This window comes from Ricinus communis, chromosome 9, assembly GCF_019578655.1.
Source record: "Ricinus communis isolate WT05 ecotype wild-type chromosome 9, ASM1957865v1, whole genome shotgun sequence".
Lineage (NCBI taxonomy): Eukaryota > Viridiplantae > Streptophyta > Magnoliopsida > Malpighiales > Euphorbiaceae > Ricinus > Ricinus communis.
Window position 1 is genome coordinate 9927280 of NC_063264.1, and position 19639 is coordinate 9946918.

General features: G+C 33.9%; 1 protein-coding gene and 1 long non-coding RNA gene across 3 annotated transcripts; one reads left to right on the forward strand and one right to left on the reverse strand.

Moving 5' to 3' along the window:
• Positions 1-1173: 1173 nt before the first annotated feature.
• On the forward strand, positions 1174-2413 carry LOC107261774. Its single transcript, XR_003079906.2, has 2 exons — positions 1174-2009; positions 2142-2413. It is a non-coding gene; the product is annotated as an uncharacterized LOC107261774 (long non-coding RNA).
• A 1558-nt stretch (positions 2414-3971) lies between these two features.
• Positions 3972-18267, reverse strand: LOC8282426 (double-strand break repair protein MRE11). 2 transcript variants are annotated; one of them, XM_002525713.3, is made up of 23 exons: positions 18105-18267; positions 17740-17784; positions 17372-17507; positions 17101-17258; positions 16557-16647; positions 15367-15486; positions 15213-15281; positions 15034-15125; positions 14702-14804; positions 14510-14617; positions 14347-14409; positions 14207-14278; positions 14002-14079; positions 8844-8906; positions 8686-8746; positions 8214-8296; positions 7754-7867; positions 7452-7529; positions 6676-6747; positions 6287-6576; positions 5925-6042; positions 4916-5101; positions 3972-4241 (listed from the first exon to the last, which is right to left on the reverse strand). In XM_002525713.3, exons 2-23 carry the CDS (start codon positions 17754-17756, stop codon positions 4209-4211), a joined length of 2205 nt encoding a protein of 734 aa, XP_002525759.2. In that variant the 5' UTR covers positions 17757-17784; positions 18105-18267; the 3' UTR covers positions 3972-4208. The 2 variants fall into 2 exon arrangements, with proteins under 2 accessions (XP_002525759.2, XP_015578833.1); XM_015723347.2 differs by lacking the exons at positions 17372-17507; positions 17740-17784; positions 18105-18267 and having other exon boundaries at positions 16544-16647; positions 17101-17233.
• Between the last annotated feature and the right edge of the window lie 1372 nt (positions 18268-19639).

A 19639-nucleotide genomic window follows, 5' to 3' on the forward strand; every position in this document is an offset into this window, starting at 1 on the left:
CGAAAAGCAGTCAAAGTCCTCATTCCAAGCAGGGAAAGTCCTCAACCCAAGCAGGCGAAGTCCTCAAATTTAAGTAGGCTAAGTCCCCAAACCTTTGGTGGAGTGAAATTGGGAATTCCTTAGTGGAGTGATGTCCTAAGCAGGCGAATTCCTCAACCCAAGCGGGCGTAGAGCCACATCGAATCATTAATCAAAGTTAGAGCTTACGAAGTATGGCTTATACAACCCACATATTCTTTTGTTATATCCTTCATATCTTTGATTTGTCTTAATTTATTTAACGTATTTGCGTGCTTATAAATTTCAACAAATCGGAGGCAGCTGTCAGCACCCCTTTCTCAAATATAGATATCGAGGGAAAAAAATGGAAAATCCTATGATGAGAGTTACTGCTTTCTTGGGTCTCGGGAGGTAAAGAATAGGCGAATACGAGGCTAGGGTTAAGGTCAATCCAGCTGGAATTATCTTTGTGAAATCAATTTGGATCTAATTGTCCGAAAAGTTTAAGTTTGAGGGTTAAACAGTAACTTTTACAAAAATAAGGACTAAAATGCAAATTTTAAAACTTCCTCTGTGGAGCCAATCGGCTCTTCATAGATCCGATTGAATTTTGATACCCCGACATCATTTTTTTTGGATGATTTTACGTCCAAATATAGATTTTAGAAGGTTTCATTGACGATAATCATTGTTTTATCTATAATAACTTAAATTTTAAATAAATAAAATGGATATTTATCGGTATTTCCTAAAATTTATACCTTTTTCTAGGGTTTTCTTTAAAACCCTACCTTTATAAATAGTAAGAGGTGTTTAGGGTTTCAGAGAGGAAGACAAGAATTAATATTCGACCGGAAGTGAGATCAAGAAAGAAGCAACACTGAAAAAGAAGGAAAAGAGAGAAAATCAAACAGAAAGAATTGCACTAAATATCATAGTTAATATTTGAAGATCCAAGCCACTTAAGAAAGAGTGATTTTAGGAAACAAGTCACTTAAGAAAGATCATTTTTAGAAACTTCTTTTCAATCGACAGAAGATTTCAGAAAAGCAGATCCAGCTCTGGATTCCTATCCAGTTTTTTATTCAACTGTCTCTTCATCGCTCAAGACTCGCAGATCCAATATCCACGGTAATAATTTAAGGGTTCCTTCGACCATACATCTGCTTCCATCATAAACACCGATTATTTCATTCCTCCTGTGTTTCTTTATATTTTTTATTTTTAGAAGCATGATTAGGGTTTTAATCTTTGATAAATATGATTAGATTAGGTTTTTTTAGATTTTGAATATGATATTAAGAACCATAAAACCGCAGTTAGATTAATTGATAAAGGCCTAATAGCTCTTTCTTTTATGTCCTTTTTATGAAAAATAAAATAAAATAAATAAATAAATAAAACCTCTGAAATCAATTAATTCAAAGAATGTGTTTGGATTCCAAACAAGAGAAAGAATAAATGATTGCTTTTGAGCAGTTGAGCCTTACACATGCCTATTCTTGTGCTTGCTTATTGATCCGAACCAAAAAAATACCGATCTGTAGGAGCGAACAGTTCTTGATACAACCTGCAAAAGACAATTATTCATTACAGTATCAAGCATGGTGCCTAAAAAACTACTCTGATGGTTAAGTTAGTATGTGAAAGAGACGAGAAACTCAATTGCTTAAGCAAGTGAAAATGGCATTACCTTATATTAGGTGTTCCCCATTACTATTTATAGTGATTGCATTAAATGATAAATACCTAGAAATTAGGTCTTTAAGATGAGATAAGATATGATAAGATGAAAGATTCTATTTTCTAGGGGGTGATAAGGTAGAGAGTGAACACACCAATCCCACACTAGTATTTTCATATTGATCTCTAAGTTTCTGGGGCGAGGTAATATACGGCGACCTATGCTCGCATTGGGCAATCTGTTCAAATGAGCACGCATCACTGCTCTCTCTTTCTCTATCATGGTTATGTTGTTTCTTTAGAAGCTTGAGGCATGGGTAGCCCTTGTGAGTCTTATACGGTAGCCACTCTGTAAATGTGTGACTCTTCTTTATGTTATCATCTTTACTTGAAATTATAATTGATAATTGCTATACTTCGCTCTTGAATTCATCATCGTTATTCTCTATTTGGAACAGGGATACCCATTTACTAATACATATTACTGATATTGTTATACTAGAGTGGTAGGGGTGACGGTAAAGGTGGGAAAGTGATGTTTAGTGGTGGTTATGAAGGCCATGAAGAAAGCTGAGCTTGATTCATGCTTTTGAAGGATGGAAAAAGCAATGGTTGTATCTACATTCTTTCTTACCGTTTTAGTCTAAAAGAAAAAAAAAATTCATTATTTTTTCTTTGTTTTCATTGTGTTTATCATTATAATTAAGGGATCATTACTTTTTACCCTCGATATTTACTCTATTACTCTGTGTCAATTTTATTATACTAAACCTCTCTTGTGTTTTTATAAAACTGACTACTAAATCTCTACATTCAAAATCAATGCAGTCAAAAGACTAAATTAAAAATTTAAATTACAGTTTAATCCTTAAACTTCTTATCAAGTATTAAAATTGTCCAAAATTATTTCTTTATCAAATTCAAGTAAAAATTCCATTTTTAGCATAGTCTAATTCTAATGTCTATCAAAATAATAATATACATGAATATTTCTAACTATAAATATGCATCTATTTTAATAACTCAAATTAGATTATATGCTAATTTGATAATGTTACTATATTAGTATTTATATTTTCAAGATTAAATTGTGTTGAACATTAGAATAAGAAAAAATAATAATTTATTAATTATACTAAATACTAAAAAAACTTACTGTAATACTCTCACTAAAATGAATAATGTCCCTCTAATATGATAAAATAATTATTTTGGATGAATTTCATACTTAGTTAAAGTTCAAGAATTAAGTTGTAATTTTATTTTTCAATTTAATCATTTGACTGCATTAATTTCGGATACAGGAAGTCAGTAGTTAGTTTTGGAAAAAACATAAGGGGGACTTAATGTAATAAAATCAACATAGGAACAACTACTGTATTAGGGTAAAAATTAAGGGTAAATAGTAATTACCCCTATAATTAAAGATGTTAGTGAGAGAATATTATCATTTTAATACTTTTCTTAGTGAAAGCTGAAAATAACAACCTGTGTAATTGGAAACGCAATTAAATCATAGTTGGATTGATGAGCCAATTCCAAGAGAAGTTCAAGGGACACTCATATATTTAGCTTATATAGAAATAAATAAAAGCAAAAGGGCAAATACCCCTAAATTTGTGTTGTTGGATCAAATTAGTCCAACATTATCTTTTACAGTTACACCCATGATTTCTATTTAAAAACCAAATCAATCCTTCATCTCACTTCCTATTACTATATATACAACAAAATATTTTTATATACTTTCATTTATTTTCTTTTGAATCAATTCTCTTTTATCACAACACTACCACCACCACCACCTGTCACATCTATATTCAATATCCTCACTCCACCATCTTCATCTAACACATCAATAAACTAATTAACAGTAATAAAATTTATTTTGTTAATAAATACTCAATTCACACTCTGACAAACGCTTGTAATGTAAACATTGAATATCGTCAAGATTTGAATTTATTTGACCTCAAAATAGGAGTTGTTAGCCTAATTGTTGGAAAAAGAATGAAATTGAGTCTATTTGACCCCTTGACACAAGTTCAAGGGGCAAATTGACCCTTTGTCCAAATAAGTAAAGGTATGGTCTGTGATCTCTTGGGCCCTTTCTTCTTTTTCTTTTTTTGGTCTCTTTCACAAATACCTAAGGATATCGATAAGATTTATATCTTTGGAAAAAAAAAAGGTTTGTAAAGATCTCCCCAAGACTTCTCGCAAAAATACTTTTCTTTAATCTTAACATGCTAGTGGCTAACTGACTTTGAATCAGATCTAAGGAACCGAACTAAATAGAACCACTTGAACCGAATTATATGTAAATATGTAAATATGAACCGAGATAAACTAAACAGAAGGATAAACCATAGAAAGGAACCAACCCGAACCGAATAGAACCAGTTCAGTTTGGTTTTCTGGTTTTCTAGAGTTTTGCTTACCCCTAGGTTTACATAATGTCTGACCAGAACAAACCATATGTTTGATAGTTGACCACTATTGCTGCAGAGATGTTGAACCTCTTGTTCTTACCTTCTTAAAGCTCCATAATTCCTTGTTATCTGCAAAGGAGTATGTTTCCAAGTTCAGGGCACAGCTGAAAATTCCAGTAAGCAAAAATACAAACAAGCATAAATCCATTTCATACAAAACAAAAAAGTTAAACCATCAAATTTTGATTTCTGTTTTTGGTCTCTAATCCTCCCAATCATGTACTAACAAATGACCTCAGGATACTACTAGGATTTTACAAATGTTCACATGAAGCTGATCATATTAAATCTGGAGGAATTCCTAATGACCAAAGACATCCAAATATGAAACTAGAATGATGACATAGATCTAACAGTATCACTTCCTGTTCCAATCAAGAAATTGATAAATATCTTCTTTAGAATGTCGAGAAGTAAAAGAGTGAGTCAATTTCAAGCCTTGACAAAAGTAATGCAAGTGGATGGTGTTCCTGAAGAGAAACTTGTACGGAAACAATCACTTCATTAAAATTTCTCAAGGTAAGAGATAGCAAATGCTAAACACAAACAAAATAAAGGCCAAGAAAATCCAGAGTCCTGAAGCCAATCGTAAGGTAGAAAAGAGACTGATAGCACCATTAAGAAACCAAAATATTTTTGTTCTTGAAGTACAGGCAATTTCTTTCAGCAACTAGCATATTTGCCCAAGAAATATCCTGTGAGAGAATTGAGACACTAAAAGAGGGTTTTAAAGCATCACCAACCCGAGGTTGAGACTTATTTAATCGCTTTGCTGCATCATCATCATCGTCATCGTCATCCTTGCCCATGAGCATTCTCTGAATTGCTGAATTATCTGATTTCTTTCCTCGCTTTGATGGACCACCTCTACCTCTTCCTATAGGAGCAGCTCTTTTTCCCCCTTTGCCTGGAATTCTTTCAGCATCATCCTTTAAAAGAGGCACAAAAAATGATTACATATAAAGGAGACTGTATGTAGTGTCATGTCAGCAAGGTTATTTCAAAGCAAAATGAACTCAAGTTTTTGCACTAATATAGTCAATAATGTAAAACACAAAGATGATGAATCAAATTGAAGGTTAGATACATATAGTTTCATACAGCTGCAAGTCTTTGCTAAACTGAAGGGTAACAGAAGTACCATAGTTGCCCTTACTTACATCCAGGAAACTGTAATTGGTATGGCTATTTCATTTTCTAAGAAAATAAAAGATCATAGTTCTTTCTTTTATCAGTGAAAGGTGTATTTCTTGATACGACATCCATTTTCACATTTCATAAATACCATCAGCATTATTTATAGCAGATGCCTTGTGATGCAGAAGCATATCTCCTCCTTGTAGTGGTCATTTTAAGGATCAGGACCACATCTTTCTTTACTAATATGATGGTTTATTTATTTAATTTAGCTTCAGTATTTAGCAGTTGGCTTTAAAGTTAGATGGATGGCTTAATAGGGTTTAATTACCTATCAAGGCTGGGTTTGTTATATGATTTAACCCCAGCATAAAATAGTATGTTATAATTGTTTTGTACAAGCCATCTCAAAAATACTTCTATAGTTAACATTTGAGGTTTTTTACAGACCCTAGTTCATCTATTTACATTTATGGCTTCAATGCCGCCTATCTATAAGCCAAGTTTCTCCAATGTTACCGTGTCATCCATTCATATCTAACAGGGCAGTAAAACAGAAAAAAGAAACACAATAATACCATGATGCATGAAAATAAATGGAAACAGAAGTCATACCGAACTGTCCCCAACTTCATTGATTCTATTCTCAGCATCTTCACTTGAAGCAGATTCCACATTTTCCTCTTCATCAGCAATACTTCTAACTGCTGCTGTTGCAGCAACTGATGCAGATCTGCCATGCCAAAAACATTAAAGAAAAGGATGCGAACCTTACAACTAATATACTTGAGCTTTTTTTACAATAAAGACGATTAAGATTAGCAATGTTCCATTTATGTTGCATTATTTCCATTTTCTACAGCAATAGCAAAATAAGTAGCACCCCCTGTTATGTTGCATTATCGCACCCACAGCATTTTTATTCACCAGATAAAGTTATGGTAGCTATGCAACAACTTGCATCTATCAAAATTAACCTTTGAGACTGGCGAAATCCAAGAGATACATCAAGGGTTGTCTGCTTCAAATTATTTGAGCCTCGGCCTCGGCCTCGGCCTCTGCCTCTGCCTCTGCCCCTACCCCTTCCTCTTGTAGAAGTTTTACCTTTATCGGCCTCTGAAGCATCATCATAAGAAGGCCTAGAAACTAATCTTGATCCTTTCTGGTTTCTACTGGAGGCCTTTGAACCAGATAGTTGTGTTGTGTCTTCATCATCACTAAAGGAAACTGCACTTCCGACTCCTGCAGTACCTATACTTCTGAAATCCTAAACAAAATTGAAAACAGAAACTCAGAAAGCAAGTGATACTTCCACATGCCAGTTCCACATTTAAAAATCCATGCGACAAAGCAAACTATCAGTTACCTCTATGGAATGTGCACTAGATGAAATTTGTGGAGCATCCTTAGAGTGCATAGACCTTTCCTTGACACGTTCCTGTAACATATAACGTTACTTGTGATTGATAAAAACATATTGAGTGCAGTGTCCATGTGTAGATGTACGATGTCTTAACTAGTTGGTCTCAAGCAAATGCAATTATAATCACTCTTCAAAGAGAAGGATAAGAGGGATTTCTCAACTGTCAACTGACCACATTAGAACGGATTCAGATGCCTAGGATTGAAACCTACATGCTTAATAGCAGTGAACATGAGAGTACTTAAAGAAATAGTAGATAGAAAGAGAGTAGACAAACATGGATATGAATATAGATAAGAGAACCCATACTGAGTTTTGGTAGGATCTGCTAAATGAACAAACAGCATTAGTGTTGGTTTGTTCACTCAACAGCAATACTATCCAAGAAAGATAAAACAAACTGGGTGCGCTCTTAACTTCCATAATTTAGTCCTCATATATGCACCCAGAGCTAAGCTAAATCCATTAACTCGTAATAAAATGTGCAAATATATAATATTGATAATTGTAGATACATGCACAGATGCACATTACATATACATACAAATGCACTTTAAAGAACTGCTCTACACAATACACCTACTTCCATATCATGCTTCAGTAAAAAATTAAAAAATATAGCTAATTTCTCAAGATGCCTAGGATATGCAGATAATATTGAATAGTAGTTATCTTTATTGCAATTAGAAAGACAAATATCAAAAACACAAAGTTCTTGCCTCTAAACATTCTCCAACTTTGAGAATTATATCCTCCTTTTCAAACTTTATCGTGTCTGAATCCTTCGCAATTTTATTCTGCAGAATGAATCAACTGTAAGCATCAGGATAAATGAAAAGACAGATGATGCCAGCATTGACCTTGAGAAAAGGCAACCATCAATAAGAAATTAATGTACAGGCACTTTAATCCATGTAACTCAAGAAAAAGTAAATTACATATCCATCCAACTGCAAAAAAAAACCCAACAGATTTCACACATAATCTCTTTGTAGATGGGAAGATGATATTATATACTCACACGGGTTTCTTGAAGATTGTACTGCACACAAGAATAGAATGCCATTTTGTCATCTTTGTTAACAAAATTGTGCAGCGCAACATCCAAATCGTTGACTGGAAGAATCTCCATTTTCTGCAAGGTAGACACCATCCCGAGGAGTCCATCTCAAAGTTAATATCAGAGAATGCATGCAATTTTTCTGGTTATAATATATTTTATCTCCATTTCAAGCCTTTCTTTCTATTTAATAGTGACATTAAAAAAAATAATTGTATTGAACCAGGAAAGGCATCTGTCTAAAGCTGGAAACAAGATATTCAAATCTAGCTGCCAAATAGACCATGCTATCCTAGAATTCTATAATATCATATTATGTCTCCTACTAGAGTGAAGCTCTATGTAACATGAAGCATAACAAGAAAAGAATTAAAAAAAAAAAAAAGGCGTCAGCTTGCATATTAAAAATATTGATGAATACCAGATTACTTTCAGCTACCAAAGCTTCTATGTTTTGTTGATTTAGCTCTTCTGGGCGAAGGCGTTCAGAATCATCAATCTTAGCTGAAATTAAGAGATGAGAAAATTAAGAAAATAACAAATCACTATGTTATACTAGCAGTTTTTGTATCACACTGGGAATTACCAACTATAAAGGATTATTAAAAGATGAATAAGAAGTTTGAAATTTGTTCTGACAGATTGTTGCACAAATCCATCCCATCAAGACTGAGAAGGGAATTGGTCGTCCCTCATGATGTAAGAATTTTTTTAAATTTCCACACGTGCATCATTAAATCTTTTTTTCCGAGTGCATGTGTGCATGCATGCAAACATTTCGATTCGTAACTTCGGTGCAATAGTTGAAAATCTTTAGACAGCTGCCTAGATCAAACAGAACATATGGGACCCATGGAAAACCAGACAGACATCAACTGGAGGGTTCAGATTACCTTGTCCCTGACCCTTCCTTGAAGCCTTTGAAAATATAAGAATATCTTGAGGATTTGCAACCTAAGAAATTTATAGAAATAGAAGATTCACGCTTAAATTCAACTCAAGATAACAAAGCATAGATTCTCCAATGAGACAACCAATAGACTGAAGTTACCTTCCCAACATACTTTTGCCCAAATCTTTGAGGATTTATCGTCATAAATCCAGAGTAATCTACCTAAAAAAGGAATCAGAAAACAAATATTAAGACCATTTGGGGGCAGAGAGGTGATATAGTACTTTGCCACTAACAAAGTCTTCTATTATTGTCCAGAAAATTGCAACAAGAATCATATTATTTAGAGTTTTTAAATAAGGCTGAATGGCAAGTACTATTAAAATTCCTTTCTCCATTAGTAAACCTTCTATATGCTCTGTTGAAATATTAGGTAGTGTTGGAATAGGAAATATTGACCTAGCTGTAAATATAGGAATTCTAGGCTACACTAAAGGAGATTAGGCAAATCATTAGGTAGATTTCTTATATAGGCAAATTTCTTATATAGCTGTGATTATGTTCTTTCTTTATTTATGTGATGTTTGTACCTATATATATATATACAATGTAATATATGTAAATTAAGAAGCAATACAACCTATCTTTTCTATTTATTTGTATGGTATTAGAGCCATCCGGAAAAAAAAAAAAAAACCCTAGCCTGAAAGAAAAATCTAGCCACTGCAATTCCACCATGCCTGCAACTCCATCTGATGGGTCAATCACTAATCCTCCTTTTGAAATACCTACTTCATCCAATCAACAAAAAATCTTAGCCACATCTGATTCTCATTTAGTCCAAATAACCACTGTTAGGCTGAATGGAGAGAATTTTCTACACTGGTCTCAGTCTGTGCGTATGTATATTCAAGGTAGAGGGAAGAGTGGATACTTAACTGGTGAGAAGAAGGAACCAGACATGGATGACCCATCCTATTCTTCTTGGGATGCAGAAAATTCCATGGTTATGACATGGCTAGTCAACTCCATGGAGGAAGACATAAGTTTCAATTATATGTGTTATCACACAGCAAAGGAACTTTGGGATAATGTCAATTCAATGTATTCAGAAGTGGGAAATCAGTCTCAGATATATGAATCATGCTAAAACTAGGGGAAATCCATCAAGGTGAGGATAGTGTCACCAAATATTGGCGAGGTATTTGCTGAAGTTCGACGTGCGGAAAATCGCAGGCTGGTTATGTTGGGGAAAAAAGGCTCAAACAGCAGCACTGAAAATTCTGCATTAGCAGCAGCTGAATCCTATGCAAGAAAAGTGAAGAAATTTGATGAAAAGCCCCGTGTTTGGTGTGACCACTGCAACAAACCAAAGCATACACGTGAAAACTGCTGGGAACTTCATGGAAAAACAAGCTACCTGGAAGGGAAAACATGAAGGCAAGTTCAATCGGACTCCTTTTGCGAATGAAGTTGAAGCTGTCTCCTTCACTCCACAACAAGTTGATCAAATACTAAAGCTGCTGAAATCTAATTCTGGATCATCTGGTACTCCTAATGCTTCCTTGGCACAAACAGGTAGAAATTTAAATGCCTTATCCTGTATGAGTCTAACTGCTCCATAGATCATAGATTCTTGAGCATCTGACCAAATGACAAGTGTCTCAAGTTTATTTCATACTTATGTTCCTTGTTCTGGTCATGAAAAAATTCGTATAGCAGATGGTTCTTACACACCAATTGCTGGTAAAGGTACAATCATTTTGTCAAAAACCTTGACTCTTAAATCTGTCCTCCATGTACCTAAACTTGCGTGTAATCTATTATCTGTCAGTAAACTGTCTAAAAATTCCAATTACCGTGTCATTTTTTGTGACTCTTATTGTGTGTTTCAGGACCAGAATTCGGGGAGGAAGATTGGCAATGCTAGGATGATAGATGGGCTCTACCATTTTGAAGCTAAAGCCTCCAAAGATGAAAAACCTCATGGACTAAGTAGTGTTAGTTCTATCTCTGTTAAAGATAAAATCATGCTTTGCCATTATAGATTGGGGCATCCTAGTTTTTTCTACCTTAAAAGGCTGTTTCCTACTTTATTTAAGGGAATAGATTGTTCTTGTTTTCATTGTGAACATTGCATTCCATCAAAAAGTCATAAGCACATTTATCATTCAAAGCCTTATCAACCCTCAAGGCCTTTTTATTTAATTCACAGTGATGTGTGGGGTCCCTCACGGATCCATACTTATTCGGAAAAAAATTGGTTTGTCACATTTATCGATGATCATACTCGATTGTGTTGGGTTTTTTTAATGACTAACAAGTTTGATGTTAAGACGATCTTTCAAAATTTTTACGCCATGATTGAAAATCAATTTCAAACTAAAATCAGTACCCTACATACTGATAATGGTGCAGAGTATTTCAATGAAACGCTTAGGAAGTTTTTAAAAGATAAAGGTATTCAACATAAATCTACTTGTGTTGATACGCCCCAACAAAATGGTATAGCTGAGCGCAAAAAATAGACACTTATTGGAAGTGGCTCGTGCTATTATGTTCTTTATGTATGTACCTAAATATTTATAGGGAGAAGCTATTTTAACTGCATCATATTTGATTAATAGAATGCCTACCCGTGTTCTTGATTTTACTACTCCCCTTGAATGTTTTCAACGTTACTTCCCACAACATCATCTTTCATCCAATTTACCTCTTAAAATTTTTGGTTGCATAGCCTATGTCCATTTATCTAGCAACAAGCATCAACCCAAACTAGATCCAAGGGCTGAGAAATGTTTTTGTTGGTTATGCATCAAATAAGAAGGGGTATAAGTTTTTTAATCCCCACAATAAATATGTCATAATTTCTATGGATGTTATCTTTCTTGAAAATCAGCCTTATTTCAAAAGGAATTTTCTTCAGGGGGAGCAATTACAGGAAGAAAATAAATGGGACAGCATTGTTTTACCCAAAATTGTGGCTTCTACGCCAAATATTTTTAAAGATAAAACTTCTATTTTGTCAAGCAATATTGAATCTATGACAGAGAAAGAAACACTTCCAAATAATGAGCGTGAGGTTCTTGTTTATACAAGGAGAAAGGATCACAAAAAAGGTAGAGAACTCATCATCTCCTCAGCACCTAGTCAATCCACTCCAAATTCAGGTACTCAAGATTCTCCTCAAAATAATGGTTTTTTTGATAATCCTCAAAAATCACATGAATATTGTGATCTTGATGTCCCTATTGCACTTAGAAAAGGAACCCGTTCTTGTACTAATCATCCAATTCCAAATCATTTATCTTATAATAAACTCTCCAAGAGTCATGGCATTTGTGTCAAAAATCTCAAATCTGTTTATTCCAAGAAATATTCACGAAGCACTTGATGATCCAAATTGGAGGATGGCAGTAATAGAAGAAATGGGTGCGTTGAAAAGGAATGGGACATGGGAAGTGGTAGAACTCCCCAAAGATCAAAAAATTGTTGGCTGCAAATGGGTTTTTACTGTAAAATGTAAAACAGATGGCAATGTGGAGAGATACAAGGCTAGGCTGGTGGCTAAGGGGTTTACTCAAACTTATGGTATCGATTACTAAGAAACCTTATGGTATCGATTACTCAAACTCTATGGCTAAGGGGTTTACTCAAACTTATGGTATCGATTACTCAAACTCTATACGTGTTTTATTGTCTCTCGCAATTAATTTCAGTTGGCCACTACACCAACTAGATGTGAAAAATGCCTTTCTCAATGGTGATTTAGAAGAGGAAGTGTTCTTGAGTCCACCTCCTGGATTTGAAAAATCTGTTGGCAAAAACAAAGTTTGCAGACTTAAGAAATCTTTATATGGCCTCAAGCAATCCCCAAGAGCATGGTTTGAACGATTCGGGAAAACAATGAAAAGATATGGATACAATCAAAGTCAAGCAGACCACACCATGTTTTATAAACGTTCTAAGAAAGGTAAAACAGCAGTGTTGGTTGTGTATGTTGATGATATGATTTTAACTGGTGATGATGAGGATGAATTAGCTAGTTTAAAGAAAAATCTAAGTCAGGATTTTGAGATCAAAGACCTAGGGGCATTAAAGTATTTTCTAGGCATGGAGTTCGCAAGATCACGAGAAGGAATTTTTGTGAATCAAAGGAATTTTTTTGTGAATTTTTGTGAATCTAGGTTGCAAAGCAGTTGAAACTCCAACGGAGGTGAATCTCAAATTAAATCCTGCAAAACCAGAGGACATAACTGAAAAGGAGAGGTTTCAGCGTTTAGTGGGCGGGACTTATATATCCTCACATACCGTCTGATATAGCATTTGCAGTAAGCATGATTAGCCAATTTATGCACTCACCAGGCCAAGAACACTTTGAAGCTGCCTATAGGATACTTAGATATCTAAAGGGAACACCTGGAAAAGGACTAATGTTTAAAAAATCTGGTCATTTGAAAGTGGAAGTCTATACCGATGCTGATTGGGAGGTAGCACTGCAAATAGAAGGTCAACATCAGGGTATTGCACTTTTATTGGAGGAAATCTTGTTTCCTGGAGGAGCAAAAAACAAAATGTTGTAGCACGTAGTAGTGCTGAAGCTGAATTCAGATCTCCTGCACATGGAATTTGTGAAGCAATGTGGATTAAAAGGTTACTAGAAGATTTGGAACTACCTATTTCCCTCCCCATGAAAGTCTATTGTGACAACAAAGCTGCTTGTTCCATTGCACATAATCCAGTTCATCATGATCGGACTAAGCATGTTGAAGTTGACAAGCACTTTATCAAAGAGAAGATTGAAAGTAAACTGATTTGTATTACTTATATTCCTACATCTCAACAAATAGCTGATATTTTTTACCAAAGGACTATTGAAAAGACAATTTGATTTTCTAGTAAGCAAGCTGTCAATGGGAGATATTTTTCAGCCAGCTTGAGGGGGAGTGTTGGAATAGGAAATATTGACCTAGCTGTAAATATAGGAATTCTAGGCTACATTAAAGGAGATTAGGCAAATCATTAGGTAGATTTCTTATATAGCTGTGATCATGTTCTTTCTTTATTTAGGTGATGTTTGTACCTATATATATATACAATGTAATATATGTAAATTAAGAAGCAATACAACCTATCTTTTCTATTTATTTGCAAGTAGCAAACTTAAGACCTATTTTATGTTAGAAAAAGTATGATGGAACACTTAAGAAGAAATTAAAGTGCATGGTCTGAAAAATCAATGAATGCAAGTGACGCACAAATTTGAGACTAGCCTTTCCATTAGGACTGTCATTTGTAAGTTATGTGTCGATGTTACCTTTACTCGAACTAATGGAAGCTTTAGCTCTGATCTGCTAACAGCCTTTTTATTAGATTTCTCTATCAGATTGTTGACCTGAGAAATTAAAGTAAATGTTCTTAGCATGTGTTCTATTACCAAAGACGTACTATCTTAATCAGGTAAACCATGGCAATATTTTAGGTCCAAATATTCTTTGGCAATGTTTGAAAACCAAACTTACCACTTTATCCAAATGTTCAAGAATAGAACTCTGATCATTGGGATCAATGTCATTTTCATCCTTTAAGACGACCTACATCATGAAATCGAGTAAATCATGAAAAGGTTTTGCACAAATGAAAAAGGCAATCACCATTGTACCTCTGCATATTCAAAAGGCCTCACTGAGGTCAAAGGTATCTTGGTTGGGCGATATTGGTTTCCCTATATAATAGCACATCAACATACAAAAGACTGGTAATAAATATAAGGCAAAAATACTGCATCTAAACAGTTTATATATCAAGGTTTTCTTATTAGCTACCTTAATTTCTAGAAGCAGCACATGCTTTGGCTTTGACTCTCCATCGATTAGTGATGTTGCAACTGAAGAACCTGGTTGTGTGATGTGAAATCCCATACCAGGAACTTCCTTTTAAAAACCAAAAGAATCTTCAATTCAGTAAGGTAGCACAGATACTCTTAACATAGTGGTAGAAAATTGAGTTATTGGAACCTGAGGATCAATAAGACATTCATGCTCATGCCCCCACACGATGAAGTCCATAAATCTTGGTAGGAAGTGTTCATTTATTGCATTCTTTGGATTTGTCTTCACTCTACAGAACACAATAGGAGGTAAGATTTGAAATTCACATACATTGATATCTTCAGATATAACTCCACAGGATATGCTAATGTGAATAAACACCAGGTTAGATGAATTTCAAATCTCTCTCTTTCCTTTTCAAGAAAAGATTCAGCACAGTTTTTCTAATAAGAGTGTCACGCACAAGCTCTCATGCAAGCAGAATCTCACTTAAACTCATACTTTCAATCACACACAACCTGTTCTGGTGAAGCACCAATATGTTGAACCAATCAGACAGTTCACACCCTTCTTGAGATTCAGGTCTCATCCATTGCACAGCATGTGGTGTCTGAAAAATAAAAGATATAACAAAGAGACAGGTTTGTATACTTAAATTCAGAAACTAAAAAGCAGTGAAATATCTCATAAGAAGCACCTGAAACATTCTATTGAGTCGTTCATCCCTAATGTTTCCAAGACCATAGAGCGCCACAGCTGTTGAACCCTGCATTTCAAACTAATTATAGGTCGAGCTATAAATATAGTTACAAAAGTCCATAGTATTCTGCTAATAATATCTATCAGCAAACCTTCCTAACAAGGATAGGATAGAGTGTAATTTGACCAACACCAGAGCCTTCAAGAGCCATTTTCCCGAAATAGTTTACAAGATTGCATGCTGAGAGAATATCGACGGCTGAAAGGTTGTCCTGCAACCAGTGATCGTAGCAAGTTACACAATAGGCTGCATTTAAAACCAGCCAAACAAGACGGTCTAACAAATTTGATAACAAGCTTAACCATGAAAAAATATATCATGCATCATTATGGATAATATGACTGCTTAATTACAAAAATATAAGTGTTTACATAGTTGAAGATTTTCATTAGTTTTCGTAGCAACTACAGAACAAATTGCCAAATCACTAAAAGTAACAGGAAAAGAGTTCCCCAATTAGCATTTTCTCAAATAGTTAACAGATCACTTGCACACGAGTTACAATGACAACTGAAGACTAATTAATAACCTCCAAACCAATAAACAGGCACATTTTCTTTGGTAAAAAGGGAAATATGAATTACTTAAGGAAGTATGGTGGAATAAAGCAACAAAAAGAAAAGTGGTTCCTTTAGAAGTCTTTTCCTTTTGTTCAAACTATTACATCCAAAAGTGGATGGAACTGCCACTGGGAATGGACCTTTTATGATTTCATCATTTTCTACCTACTACCTTCCTATCCAACACACAAATGAGGGATAACTTGCACTCCGTTCAGTAACTATTCTCTTCCCTCCCATCTCCACCCCTCTACAACAAAAGGTAAGAGTAGCAGTTGATCAGCCATGAGAATCTGGATATGATAATCCTAAAGAATATATTGTATTTTAGGATCTTACATGCAGCAAACTAACACCACCTTAAATAGAGTGATAATGTTGTACTGCATACCATTGGAAGCTCTAACTTATCAATCCCAAACCAAACGGAACATATTGATGGTCACCATATTAAAGTAGTTACCCCCTCATTCAAACTTTCTTTCTTGGGCTTCTGAGCTAGAAAGGAATATAGGCAGTGACGAGTTTAACCTCAGGAAAGCTCAAACCAAAATCTAGATGATTACCACCAATGAACTTCACACAGCAATTAAATGGCCTTTGCAGCTTACTTATAGTTAATTACTGAAAAAAAAAAAAAAAAAGATGTGCTAATAACAGAATGATCAACGTATCATGATATCATCTCAACGAAAAAGGACATTGTACCGTAAATTCATACCACTCCAGCAGGATCATCATGATTTCCATGGATGCTGAACACTGGTAAGCCAACATTGAAGTGGGGGTCTTCATAATTTACATGGCCAAATCTATTAAAAATTAGAAGTTATTACTAGCCAGTATGCTGCTTAGTTCCTCTTTATACATTCTGAAAAGATAAAATAGATGTAAAGCATGACTTCATTGCAGGTATTAATGATGTTCTATATGTGTATGACCAGATGCAAATCTTACAAGCTTACCTGTAAATTCCACTACAGATATATTCTATAATTACTGACCATAAAAGAGCAAGAATAGTACATTCCTTTGAAATAAATATTGCAAAAGAAAGAGCATAAAATGTGATTTCAAGTGTTTTCAAAATAATGCTTGGATATATTTATTCAAGATACTAGATTAAAGACAAAGGTTAATTAGTAATTATATAAACTGGACTATGCCTCCACAGCAATGCATATGGTCATTAACTCTCTTTTTTAAGAAAGGGACATAAAATTTTGGAATAAGGATGAAATATTGACGAGCAGTAAACTCCACACCTATTTGCAAAATTCACAGTCTGGTCGCTAACAACTTGGAACTGCACAGGTCGATCATTGAGGCAATGACGACGGAGAATCTCAATGGCCTTGACTAATGTTGACCTCGAGGGCTTATTTTCATGGAAAAGATCACCACCAAGAAGTAAGAAGTCCACCTATAAACATATAAAACTTAGAATTGCATGGAAAAAATTTAACGCATCAAAATAGCCCATAGATAAACATAGCATATATTTTCCCATTGGCTTGGCAATGCAAGTATATTAACCTGCTTTTGCTCTGCTATTGAACAAATCTCTTCAAACGCCTGAAAAGAATCATGCCGCCGTACTTCATCCTTCTCCATATATCCCAAGTGACAATCAGTTGCAACAAGTATCCGAAGCATATTTGAAATATCCTCACTAGCAAAACCCCATTTCAACACATAATAATAACACCAAAAAATAAGAACAGCCCACCAAATATTCAAGGCTATACATTTATAATAGTAAGTCAAGCACTCAAGTCAACCAAATTAATAACCACTCATTTTTCATTCTTTTGCAGTCAACAAAATTAGATTTTTAAATTTTATGCAATCAAATTTATTATAACTAAATTAGGTTTTTAAACAAAAAATAAAAATAAATTCACCTTGACAAATCTCCCATGATTATCGAATTGGCGCGTATCACAATCCTAAACAAGAGAAGCAAACAAAAGCACAGAATTACAAAATTAATTTTAGAGAAAAAAAAAAGTCGCAGCTTAAACCCTCTAATAGGGTTTTACAGAATGTAAAACTGATAACTATAATGACAAATATGTAGTGATACATAAAGTTGGAACTGGTAAGAAATCAGAACAAACTATAGACTGCTAATGTACTTGGAAATATTCATTTTCATGTGTGATTTTATCTGGATACAAACATATGCTAACAAAGTGAGGCTCAACAAAGGGCAAAATATATCCCAAAACAATAAGAAAAGAGAGTGCGATAATTACAGAAATTTAACCTTTTTAAAATTGTGGAATTGTGAAGGCAAAGAGAGCGAGAGACAGAGAGTGTGTGTGTGTTTTGTTGGGTAACAGGAAGCAAAGAAGGGAGAGCTGAGCTGAGTGGCGGGCAATTTCAAAGAGAAATGACCAGGAAACGAACCGAAAAAATGAAGAAAGGGATGTCTAACTTCTCTTTTGCTCTTTAGTCTAATAAAGACCCCTCCGTTTTTAATTATTTACGAATTCGTACCATTTTTAGGGAACGTTATAAGGATTTTTCTTGTCATTTCGTGTTCTTGTTTTCTATTTTTTAGGAAACTTTCGTTTTTTTTATTTTGTTTAATGGAAAATGCTGCTTTTTTTAGTTTATTAATTTAAATTAATAAATATCATCCCAAATGGCAACACCTAATGAGGAGTACCGTATTCATTTAAAATATGATTATCTAAATCTGTTGTAAATTTATTTAAAAGTTTAATTTTACACTTTATATTTATTTTAAATTCTGCTCGTACTATTCAAATTCTGAATTTAGTTATTTTTATATTTATAAATATTAATTAAATAACAGGTATTTTATCTGTTAAAAATTTATTTTAATAAATAAAATTAGCTAACAAGACTGATAATTGCTTGATAAACTTATTTAATATTTAAATATTCATAAAATTAAAAAATTAAAATTAAGTTTAATTAAACTCATATCTCAATTTTTTTACAGACGTTTAAGCATAATTGACCCGAGTATAAGTTATAATATACAAAACTTAATATAAAAATATATATATTCAATATTTAATGTCATGTGACGTTACAAAGTAACATAAAGGTAAGACATAGAATAAGGGGAGTAGATAGTTTGAAGCAGCGAGCTGCAAAGAGTTAATATGAATATAAGTACCACCTGTAATACAGAATATGATTGTTTTACTTTAAAATTGTGCATGTGAATTAATATAAGTTCAAGCATCGTGCTCTAATACAAACGATGAAGTAGCCTCCTATTATAGAGAAAAAAATTAATACAGCAAATTTCATACATCATATAATCAATTTTAAGGGATGCATAATATTATTTTGGAATTCAAGTTTAAGAAAGAGATTGTTATAAATTAATAATAACCATAACCCATATACTCTAAATATGAGATTTAATTCTATATATTGTGTTCTTACTTAACACTTTTTATTTAACCAGTGTTTCGTCAGGAAAAAGATTGCCTTCAATTTCTTCAATTGCTACCATTGTAGCCTCACTAGAGAAATCTTACTTTTTTACTCTTATTTAATACTAATGGTATTCGAAGTAGTGAACTGGATGTAGGAAGTTAACAGGTTATTATCTTTGAAAATATGAGTCATTTTGAATGATAGATTATATGATTCTCAGTACTATTATTAACCACCACTTGGAAAATCTTTTTCATGCCAAATATTATGCTCAATCAACGGCGACAATGACAACTTATATTTACATTATTGAGCCAAATTATTTAACGGTGGACCAATTAAATCAGGAGTTGTATGCCCAAATATAAGAAACGTTGTCGA

What these genes read in the sequence shown, in the direction of transcription:
- LOC8282426 (XM_002525713.3), bottom strand. An exon ending in ATGATGATCCTGCTGGAGTG is followed by an intron (nt 15,487 to 16,556) that starts GTATGAATTTAC and finishes CACTGGTTGCAG; the next exon opens with GACAACCTTTCAGCCGTCGA. An exon ending in ATCCTATCCTTGTTAGGAAG is followed by an intron (nt 15,282 to 15,366) that starts GTTTGCTGATAG and finishes TTTGAAATGCAG; the next exon opens with GGTTCAACAGCTGTGGCGCT.